Below are 12,061 nucleotides of genomic sequence, written 5' to 3'. Positions count from 1 at the left end.
ATAAGGGTGAGCTTAGGCCCTTTACAACCTTGGAGAAACTGTGATTCCCTTGTGTGTGTGTGTGTGTGTGTGTGTGTGTTGAATGCTCTGTGCAGGTCTTGTGATATGCAACAACAGACCCCAAGATGCATTTCTACGACCTCTGAGGTCATCACCGAACCAAGTCTTGGACTCGGATGACAATAATCTTGATTAATGTCGACTTACCCACCTATCCATGAGTCTAGAATTGTTTAGACTTTTCTCTTAGCCAATCAGAAGTAGCCAACATGCATGTACGGATGTCATTCATGCCCTTGGAAATGGTATAACTGGTGTGAGACTTTATGTACGGTAGACTCTCTGGCCTGCAACCTCCTCGTGAGATTTTGAACCTGGCTCAACCGATGAAACTGCAAACTATTCTTCAGTAAATGTTCACTTATTTGATTGAACCTCACGACTCCTGGTCTTCTTTCGTCATATCTGGTCCTGGGTCTTTAAGCTGTTACCCCCTAACACTAGAAACATGGTAAATCTTGTTAAACCATGCTAGAACATTGTAAAACTTTCTGGCTAGGCTTTTTCAAGCCAGTTTTCTATGATCTTTACCATCTTGTTCAGGATTGTTGTTGATCATTCTGATTTCAGAACAAATATCAAGCCTGTTTAAAAAGTTACAGCTGCTTTATTAAACAAATACAAGAATGTATTCAAGTACTGCAAATGTAACTTAATGATAGCAAAATATGATTTTAAATAAAGGTCATTGATGAGACAATGTTCTTTTTTTCTTTTAGACAGGACTTTCATTATTTAAGTTTAAAGAATGTTTATGTACATAGGAATTCATTTATGCATGTATAAGTAAGGGATAATCCACGGCTAGCCATGCATTAAAGGATTTTAATGCACAACGTAGAGGCGAAGAACCACCTGATGTTTCAGGTGTAATTTTTTAACAGACGTGTAAAAATGACGGTTATTTTCTTAAGTTACGGCTTGTTGGTTCTAGCCATCGGATTGCTTTTATTTGAATGAATATCACATTTATTTAAATTCATTTTTAAAAGATAGAGACAGAGAACTGAAAGAGAAGGAACAGATTGAGAGAGAGAGATGCGTGCGCGAGTTACCTGTGTGCGTCTCTAAAGTCTAACCCTCGTTGCTTAAGCAAATAGCTAACTTAATGATTCTTTAATGGATTTATTAAAATTATTTATGAATGACAGGCAACACTGACAGTGACAAGGCAATCTTTATTTGAATCATGTCATTTATTTAAACGAATTAGCTGTATGTCAAACCAAACTATTCTTCCCAGTCCTGTGGGTGTGAAAGGGGAGAGTGCAGCATTTCTAATGTTCTCCAAGTCAGACTCAGTAATACGCGGATGATGAACGCTGGTGTCTTTTCAATCTTCCTGTGGCGCTTTAAAACTGATTTAAAGACGGCATTGCTTGACTTGAAGTCCATATGATGTTGTACCTATTTTGTAATGTGACGGTTTATACCTGCTCTGAGACGCATCAAACTTGCAACACTGTATTCGCGTCCAGCGGTAGACTAAACAGAGGCATACAACTCCCGCAATGTCTCATTTAAAAGAGAAGCAGAGTAACGTTAGGTCTCGAAATCACAATTGTTCTGTCTTTGGCGCAAAAAGTCACTGAAAGTGTTAACTGCCCATTTATTCGTCTTTTTCGTATTGACCTCATCTTTGTCGTCTTCAATCTTCTCTAGCTCTGTCGGTGTTAATTCTTTGTGCCGCTTTTTGTCATTCAACGTCTTCTCCAAGTCTTCTATTTCATCTTGTGCCTGGGCCCATTTCTCAAAATTACCATATTCACCATACAAATTAAACGATATGCAAAAATCATCCATTTAGCCTACCTAAATAAACGTTTTCATGTGTGTCTCTCTCTCACTCTGTTTGCAAGTCTAACTGTGTTACTATGGTTACCAGTGTTTATAGTAGCGGATTAATTTCGAACTGTAATCAGACTGACTGGAACTACCTGTGCATTAAACGGTTTTACTACACACCTTCCAGCCAATCAGAATCGAGTATTTAAACAGCGGTGGTATAAATATCATTATTTAACAAACATGTACACTCATTCATAAGTTATATTTATACATGTACAAATGCATAATTTCAAGTGTAGCTTGTTTTTTTTTTATTTCTTATTGTGTCTATGATCTTCGTAACTTGATTTGAATCAAATAATATAAAATAAGTACTAATAAAAGTATTTTATGTAAATAAGTACTAAAATTATATATGATAATTTATTTGCCTGGCTAAAAGCGTCATACACCTCCGACTTCCGGTTATTAGCGGCAGCTGACGTCCGGTTTTATTGGCAGGTGCTTCCTGCTGCCGATCGTTCGCTGGACCCCCTCTCTTTAGAGTTGAAGGAACTGTCCGTAATTTAGCAGAAAATGTCCTGGTAATTTTCTGGTACATTATCCGTTTTTTAACGGAATATTTTTTACAGTGTAAGGTTATCAGAGGTGAATTACCAACTTAATATTTGTGAAATCTTACTTTTATGAGGCCATGAACGTTGATTTTGAAGTGTCACCAGTTCAAACAAAACAAAGAAAAGCTCAGTGAAATGCAGCCACTTAAGCCCTATTTGGATGGGATTAGTTCTACAAGGGTGGATGGAGTAAAGTAATTTACCTCTGTAATAATAATGGGCAGTTCGCACGGGATAAGACATCTCAGTAAAACTAGCAGAAGTGGGAGAGTAACTCGATTAAGACACCGCCGTCACTCCTGTCGTCATGTGTGTGTTACGCTGCTTCCTGACATCACATGCACACACACATATAACCTATATTTATATATATAAAACAGTTAGGTCTGGTTGGATGATGTATTAATTAAACTCTGTTGGTAATAGACACTTAGCTAACGCTAGAAGAAGAGTCGTGCCTCTAACGAGTGCTGTCGGTCTTCTTGCTCTCTGAGTGGTGTGTGGAAACACTGGAGTTTAGCACAGACGTCTCCCAGTGTCTAGAACACAACTGATGCTTCATCAAGCGCATCCATACTTGAGAAACCGCGGTGAACTACTTCTAAACAGGAGATGATGGAATATTTACGTACATTTACAGCGGGTCTATTCACACGGGATTAGAGTCACCTGAGGCTTTTTCCAGCAGGTGAAAGTCTCTGTAATCTTTACTGATATTGACCGTGATGATGACTGAGACGCACATTCAGACGGGACTACAATCACTGACAAGCTCTGGTAATAATTACTCAACCCCCCCCTCTCCATGTTAAACTAGTGCCGTCTGAAAAGGGCTTTAGTCGCAGTGTGAGGGCCTGATAAACACACACATCAGATCAACAGAGGAGCAAACGCCTGAGGAAGGCATCATAAGCTGCAGATCTTGAAGTTTAATGCATGTGAAGGATCTTTCAGCTGTGTGTTACAGTGGCTCGAGCGAGTACACCGTGGGGCAGTTGGTCTGGTCGGTCACCAGTAGACTGGGCTTTCCCTCCAGCACAGCGGGACAGACCCAGTTCACCTTCTCTGCGTGCTGGAAACACAGGCGGGGTGTCATCGCCTCCTCCTCCTCGTCCTGCGGGTCCTGGCTCCTCCTCGTCCTCCTCTTCCTCCTGCTGTGCTCCACCAGTGTGTGTCGGCTGAGGTCCCAGAGCGCCACGCGCCCGTCGTTGCCTCCGCTGGCGAGCCAGTACGGGTGCGAGAGAAAGCTGATGAAGTGAGCCTGCGACGCCCCCTGACTGTGTGCCGGGATCATCCCGCGCTCCCGGAGCCGGCCGTCGGCACACACACGCAGCAGGTGCAGCCCGCCGTCCTCCGCCGCGCACACACACACGTCCCCGCAGGACGACACACACACGCAGTGAGCCAGAGGAGGGTTGAACACCTGCCCCGTGTGCTCCTGCTGTGTGTCCTGCAGACTGACACTCCAGACGGGACGGGGCTTCGGGAGGGTCCACAGACACACCTGCGGGCGACACACACACACACACACACACACCTGTCACACATGTCTTTACTGACACTTTTGATCAATGTAATTCATCATTGTGAATACAAGTATTGATTTCTGTCCCCATAAAAACAAAAATAATTCTTACTGACCCCGAACTTTTGAACGGTAGAGTTTAATGTTACAAAAGATTATATTTCAGATTAATGCTGTTCTTTTGGACGGTCTATTCATCAAAGAATCCTGAAAACCCCCGTAAATAACCGTTTTCAACATTGATAATAACCATAAATGTTTCTTGAGCATCAAATCACCATATTAGAGTGATTTCTGAAGGACACCAGTCAAACTCATCAGTTTACATGGAGGTCGACCTACAGCCAAACCTACAATTATTCAGACACCAGATATCATTTTTGATTTTTTTTTTTACTAGTGTGTGCAGGACATTATAGTTCATTTATGTAAGCGAGGAGAGCAAAATAAAGTAAACTGTGACACATTATACGCAAATATTCTTCTACCAGTCAAATCTATATAAAAATTTGGGACCAAACATTATCCAGACCGGACCATGTTTTGCTGAAGTGTGTTTTCTGTAATTGCTAATGCTCTTTTTACACACAGACTGAACAACATGAAGCATTGCTTGGTCACTGGTTGAGCTAAACTGGTATTATCTAATTGTGTAGTTAAATTTAACAGCTGACAGATATTCAACATAATTCATGTGTGAGAGTCTAACAGAAGGACGGACAAAACCAGTCAAATATCCACTGAGTTCTGCTCATGCTTAATGACCATTTTCTTAACAATAGCGAATAAACTGTGATAATGTGAGAAATGTTGAAGGTGTCTGAATAAATGTTTGACTGTGGTTCTGTCGCTTCACAAGTTTTCATGTGTAATGTGGTTTTTTGCACTGTCAGTGTTTTCATGGTTAAAGTTTTGCTTTGCATCATCCACATATAGCTGGTGAAAATGCAGTGCTAACAGGGACAGTGTATCACATTTCAAAATATATTGTGGAAAATTGGCGGCAAAAGAAAGCTGAGCAACTCTTGCTCTTGAAGAGAAAGCAGTCTACTTTGCTGTGTGTACAGCAGTTACATTAACATCATCTGTGTAGCCCTGCAAAACTATGTTCTGGACTCGAGGCTCAGTTTGTTTTGGTTCTATCACTAAAATTATTATTACCGTTTTGCAGTCATTTTCAATTTAAGTAGAAATATGTTTACATAATCAGCAGGATCATGCCTGTTGTTGTTTTTATTAAAATGATTGTGTAGCATATTAAACGTTTTGTATTCACAAGAGTTCATTACTTTACTACTGTTTTGCTTATAATAATATTTATTGGATAATTGATACATTTTTTTACATTTGATTCTGTTGAAAAGACCTGAATGGAGAATAATACATTTAATTTTGTTCTAAAATATTTTTAGTCCAATTTGTTGTTGTTACTTTCAATAAAAGTTTGATTATGTTATTGATCGTTTTTCAATTCAGATTAATACAATTTCATGATATTAAAAAGTCTAATATTAATACAATTAAATCATTAATTAAAAGAAAAGTCATTTTTGGTGTCGGTTTTCGGCCAAGTGCATCCAGAATTCGGTGCATCCATATTTATTTAGCCAACGTTAAAGTCGTTATCTTACCGTTTAGAAATATGTTGTTAATGAAACCACTGTTGAATCATTTACAGTAAGAGTACGATTACAAACAATATTATACCTTGTACGGTTTTTCACTGTGGTTACCAAATTATGTAAATGACAAATTAAGCTGTGTGCACAAAACATAAATCTGTATTGAGTGACATTCGTAATATCAGTATTGAGGCGTCTCATCCGTCAGCTGATGTTCACTACTGTAACGAAGAAGAATGTTTGCGCTGTCATAATGTGCAGGAATTAACGCCGTTTTCTCAGTAATATCAGATGTTTTCCTATTAATTTGATAGAATGTAAGGGAATACCAATATGACGGAGCGGTGGCTTCAGTTTAGGGTTGGGTAACGTTTGGGGTTTTTGATACTGGTGCCAAATCGATACTTTTAAAACGGTACCGGTGCCTGAACCAATACTTTAAAAAAAGATGATGAATGACATTAAAGAACCTTTTTAATTGAAAAAACAAAAAAATAAAAATTCGTAAAATTGAATATATTAAAATTTTTTAGTAAATATAGAAATATAAGTAGTCTTAATACAAAACACAACAAACTTACATAACAAATTCACATTAAACCTAAGCCACCTAACCCAACTGCGATAATTTAACACTAGAGTAGTAACAGCAAAGTCTGTATTGTTGTTACGCTACAACCCTTCTCCTGACGTACTGCATGTCCCGCTCACGGTGAGCGTTATTTTACAGCGCATCCCCTTGAATGCCGTGACGTGAAACCCCTCGTGGAAGAAGAACGCCGTCATGTTTACAACTGTGAATGAGCGCTCACTGATGGATTTACAAAAGTATGTGAAGTTCGCGGCTCTATTGTTGCAGGAAACTTGCACAACGTTGTGAATGATTACTGATGTACGCCAGTCTGTTATTGTAGGGACGTCGACTTCACATTTTCACACTAAACATGACGCGGAACAAATAACGAACTGTGATTGGTTGCGTGACGTGTCAGTCAGTCCTTGGCTGATATTTTTATTCTTAAATACATGTAAGTGAATGCGTTTTGTCATTTAAGAAACCTTTATAATGATCATGATTCATGTTAGTTGATCTATAACGCACCGCAGTTCAGAGAATTGCAGAATAGAGTTAATTTTATAGTTATTTTTTTTAGCATAGGCTATTGATGTATTTCCCAATGCCTTGTTATATTTGAAAAAAAATGCGGAAAAAGGTTCTTCCTGTTGACGAAAACCCTCTCAGTTGGAGGCAAAATCGTGCAACAACACACTCGACAAAACCTGCACATCAGTCAGAGCTGTGTGTGTGTGTGTGTGTGTGTGTTGTTCGTCAGCTGAAACACTGTCAACAGAAAGCGCTCAGCATGTGTGTGTGTGTGTGTTGTTCATCAGCTGAAACACTGTCAACAGAAAGTGCTCAGCGTGTGTGTGTGTGTGTGTATGTGTGAGCTTCTGGTGTGTGTGATGATCATGTAGATGTAGTGAGTAGAAGTGAGTGTTTCTGAATTACGCTGTGTGTTGAAGTGTTTTCTCAGGTTACTGATGCACTTACAGTTTTATGCACTGTTAAAACCTAATTGTCCTTGTGTGCACATTAAAGAAAAGTATATCTTATTTAAGAACAATTGTTTCAAAAGCTAATGCACTTTAAAAAGTGAATGTCATTTCAATAAAAGATGTGATGCTTGATTTGGTTTATATTGGCTCATTGCGCTCGCTCGCTCCCTCTTGTGGGCATCAGAGACGATACAGTACTTTTCCCCTCTAACAGTAAATATTGCTTTAGAATTCGAATATAATTAGAATTTTGCTAATATTTAATAAAGATTTTTGAATTGAGCTTTTCAGCCATTTTGACAGCCCTACTAAGTAGTGAGATATCATAAATAGGCTTTATATCAACCATTAGACACTATTTTATAAAACAGGATGATCTCGTCAAGTTTCACCAAGAAACCCTTGGCATCACAGCGCCTGTAACACAGAGCCGCCAGCGAGCGCTTCAGAGACCCTGGGAGTCGTCGTACCTGCATGTCGAGTCCCGCAGACACCAGGCTCTGAGGCCGGCGCGGTCTGAAGGCCACGGACGAGCAGATGTTGGTGTGTGTGCGCAGCGTCCCGCTGGCCTTCATCAGCTGCAGGTCCACGAGGGTCACGGCCCCGGTGTCGTCGCCCGCAGCGAGCGTTCGCCCGCTCTCGTCCACACACACACCGTTGATCTCGTCCTCGGCCACGTCCCCCAGCTCCGCCAGCGGCGTCTTCAGGCTGCGGAGGTCCAGCAGGGTCAGGGCCCGCCCGTGACAGGCGTACAGAAGCGAGGCGTTGGCCGGGGAGAAGCACAGGCCCGAGACGTCAGCGCTCAGGCGGAGCGAGGAGAGCGGAGAGCCGGCGGGGCTCCACAGGGTCAGCTCTCCGGCCTCGGCTCCGGTCGCCACCGTCGACTCACCGGAGACGGCAGCGCACAGCACCGGCGAGGAGTGACCGCCCGTCCACACGCGGGACATCCTGACCTACACACACACAAGAGTCAGAGCTCAGCTGACAATCAATCATATACAAATACTCATCACTGTGATCTGTACAACAGAGTTGGTTGGTCATCATTATCAATACGCAGATGTAAACATTGGTACTTGTTTGTTCACTTATAAATCAATTTGGGGTCTATTGGGTGGTGTTGAAACTGCTAGTGTTGCGGAGCGGGCGTGTTACGGATACGTGGTGTAAATTTTTTAGCAATCAAAAAGCATGTCTAATTAATTGAAATAGTGTATTATGAATCATTAAACGTATACAACATTTAAAAAAAAAAAAAATGAAAAAAAAAAATTCACACTAATTCTGTGTTGTGTTTTTTCTGGTAATAAAATGAAGACATAAAACACAAATTTTATCATTTATCATAAATTTTAATCATATGAAATTAAATAAACTTTTTGTCAAATAACGTGCTGCACAATGAGCTTTACTGTTAAAATTAAAACATGGATTATTCCTTAAACTAAATTTTGATGATAATTTATTTGGATTAGTGTTAGTGTATTATTACATTGGGACATATCTAAATTCTACTGTACAACAGTAATATATTTCTGTCAAGTTAAACCGAACTTTTATTTTGACGGGTTGCCGTGAAGACCTTTTTGGTTTCTGTGTGTTTATGTCATGATGATAGTTTTTCTCAAATGAAGTGGTTAAATGACCACGAAGTGACTTTAGGAGTGGATCTAGAGCCTGGAGAGGAAGTTCACGCATTTGTGTCTTCATATATAGGCAAAAATACAGCGCAAGCGTCACACGTGCTTCCGTGTGTGTGTGTGTGGTAAATGAAACTGCGCGTCGGCTGCACCCTTCATTCACATAGAACATGCAGGATTCGTATTTAAATTGTCTTTGTGGTTTAATAACCACACACACATTTTACATCGCAATTTGATTTCAAGTGTACTGAACTGCTTTCTATTTATTCCACAAAAAATACAAAAATTCCATGAAATTCCGCGTTATACAGTAAATTCCGTTTTTATGACTGGATTTCGTCAGCATTTTAGGGCGGAGGCCGGGTGTCGCAAAACAATGGTAGGGGAAACACTGACCTCCATATATTTGCTCTTACCCGACACAAACCTGTAGGAGTTTATTCTTTGCGCTCACAGGATTTTTCGGTTTGAGCCGTCAATCTGATTAGTAACGGATTATTTGGTTAAGTTAATAGTTTTACCCCCTAAAACTCATCTTTGATCACCAAAATTACATTTAAAAAATGTCTTCATGCCTTAATAGGCCTATATCTTGAATGTAACTCCACGTCGTTGCCTCGTTTAGTATGCGTGGTTCTATGAATATGCAAATGAGCCCCGCCTCCACTCACTCCCTCAGCTCAGAGATCCACTGGTTGACGATCACACGTTGATCTGATTGGTTACAAGGTCGTTTGTGACGTCAGAAACACCAGCGATTTCAAACCGTGTTTTTGAGACTGTCTTTGGTTCACGGCAGTTTTAAGGAGGAAATACTCAGCAATGCTGTCGACTTATGAACTTACACATGGCTTGTCTTAAAGAAACACCATATTGAAAACACCACATAAACAACATTAAAAGCTGGATTTTCACCACAGGGGGGCTTTAAAACAGACAATGAAATGGTATACAGTAATTGATTTGTTGACTCGTGGAGAACAGCAGTGTGTTGAGGCTGACAGGACGCTAACATTAGTACCTCAAATGTTTACGGTCACGATCGTTACCATCTAAGTTGCCTTAGTTTATATCCAGCTTGTTACTTTTATGCGTTCGATAAGCAGCGAAGTTGCATTTTTAAAGCTAGAGACGCGAGAAAGAAAACTGTATTGTTGTGCAGCCGACAGAAACATATAAACAAATCAGAAACGCATTCAATTTCAGTTCTTTTTTTATCGTTACTATAATACTGTGATTAGATAATCAAGTGATCTGAAATGGAAGCAAACAAAGTGTAAGAATATACACGTGACTGTCACTTTTTACAAATACATTTTTACATTTAAATGTTGTTTCTCTAGCACTACATGCTAACATGAATGATAAGGTATAATAAATATATTAATACTTATACAGTTACTCGCCGATGATTTCAGCGAGAAGAACTCAATGACAACAATCGTTCATCAACACAAGACTCGCACTGAAACGAAGATTGTCTGTAGGGAGTTTATGCTTGCAAACGACTCTGCTTTTGAACAAATCTTTAACGTGATAGACTCATTCTTCATTTTGCCAGGACAGAAGTCAGAGGAACCTCGACATCATGACGGATTCTGCATGTTAAAGAGACACGAGTTCAACAGTGTTCAGTATTAACGTTACCTACAGGGTTACTCACTCTAGAGATGCTTTGCACCTTGACAAAGTAGCTGTCAAACAAACTAAACCCGAAACCCTAATGAGAAACACGAAAAGCTGTGATTTAAATAAGGCATGAGGATGAGTGCACGAGTTCTGTCTTCATCAGGAACTATAAACGCGTTCATCCCCTTAACTTAACGTTACAGAAGTCAAACATGCATTCTGTCAAATTCAACAGACATTGCTCTTATATTCCTGTGAATCGTCAATAGATTATTTTCTTTTGCTCCATACAAACATCGATTATTAATCTTCACAGACCTGTTATGAATTGCAGTCGATCCTGAGCAAATTTCTTTTACTGTCTATGCAATTTTCAGGTGCGCGTACGTTATGTCCAGGTTATGTCCGTCACGTGTCGCCTGCTGATGACGTCGCGAGGGCGTATGTCACGTGTCGCCTGCTGATGACGTTGCATGTCATTCGCCTCCGCCTCGTAACATTTGATATTGTTCAAATGACCGTTTTGGAAATATTAATTGGAGATTGATTTGGACTTATAATAACAAATACAGTATCGATAATAAAGTTTGTGAAATATACTTTACAACTATACATAAAACTTAACCAACACACCAGTTTCTAAAAATATATAAAAATGACCTTTCTGAATTCTGTGTATTTTGTAAAAAGGATACTGAAACTATTTTACATCTTTTCTTTGAATGTATGTATGTTCAATTATTTTGGATTGATGTGGAATATTTATTTAATATGTTAAGTGGAATTAAAATTCACATAGAGAAAATAGATGTTTTTTCTATTATGACAAAAAAGATAGACAAGAGTCACGTTTTTATGTTAAATCTTATTATATTACTTGGTAAGTTTGATATAATCAAATGTAAATGGTCTGAAAGGAAACCCAACATCACCATTTTAAGGGCTGACATGAAGATTTACTTTGAAACTGTGCAAGGACTTTCAAACGCGAAGCAACCAGAACTATGGACATCTACAAAGATTTAAATTCCTCTTCTTTATTTTGATTATACACGTATACCTCTTTCTGTTATGTCATCTTTTAATTTTTCTTCTTTTTTCTTAATGTGTGAATCGATTGTTCTTTAATATCTTTGATATGAATGTTAATGTTCTTCATATCTTGCTTTGGAATAATTAAGAGCATTATGAAACATTTGTATTGTATTATTACATGTATAATTTGGGGGAAAAAATTATATTGTTCATATTAAAGATGCAATAATATATATTTTTTTAGATGTTTGATTCATTGCCCTGCAACGTTCCGTATAAAATACTATTGATATAATCATTTTGAGAATATTAATTGGACATTAACAAATACTGTGTTAACAACAAAGTTATGAAATATATTTTCTATATATTCTGTGTATCACTAGATAAAACATGCCAATGGTTATTCACTATTGATTTAATCTCACCCGAAAGGGGAGAAAATGTCGTAGATAAGACAACTCGATTATCTGAAATTGTTTTTTTTTTCTGATAAAGTGATTCTCGTTCAATGCCACGTACCCTATCCAAACTTGAGTCCAGATTTATATTATCGTAACCTTTAGAAAGGAAATGGTCATATAC

The 12,061-nt window shown here is 38.9% G+C and overlaps 1 protein-coding gene across 1 annotated transcript; it reads right to left on the bottom strand.

The window, feature by feature from the left end:
• Positions 1–3,397: 3,397 nt before the first annotated feature.
• On the bottom strand, positions 3,398–10,837 carry wdr53 (WD repeat domain 53). The gene is made up of 3 exons (XM_056264609.1): positions 10,760–10,837; positions 7,640–8,122; positions 3,398–3,969 (listed from the first exon to the last, which is right to left on the bottom strand). Exons 2-3 carry the CDS (start codon positions 8,114–8,116, stop codon positions 3,427–3,429), a joined length of 1,020 nt encoding a protein of 339 aa, XP_056120584.1. The 5' UTR covers positions 8,117–8,122; positions 10,760–10,837; the 3' UTR covers positions 3,398–3,426.
• Positions 10,838–12,061: the final 1,224 nt, after the last annotated feature.

The sequence above is a fragment of the Rhinichthys klamathensis genome, unplaced genomic scaffold (assembly GCF_029890125.1).
Source record: "Rhinichthys klamathensis goyatoka isolate OS25496 unplaced genomic scaffold, OSU_Roscu_1.1 h1tg000223l_1, whole genome shotgun sequence".
NCBI lineage: Eukaryota > Metazoa > Chordata > Actinopteri > Cypriniformes > Leuciscidae > Rhinichthys > Rhinichthys klamathensis.
The sequence above is the reverse complement of the archived record's forward strand: the minus strand, read 5'-3'. Positions and strand labels throughout refer to the sequence as shown.

Excerpts from the sequence above, each read along its gene's own strand:
- wdr53 (XM_056264609.1), bottom strand. The coding sequence starts at position 8,116 with ATGTCCCGCGTGTGGACGGGCGGTCACTCCTCGCCGGTGCTGTGCGCT. Across the intron at positions 3,970-7,639 it reads CTGCGGGACTCGACATGCAG|GTGTGTCTGTGGACCCTCCC; the intron begins GTACGACGACTC and ends TGTCGCCCGCAG.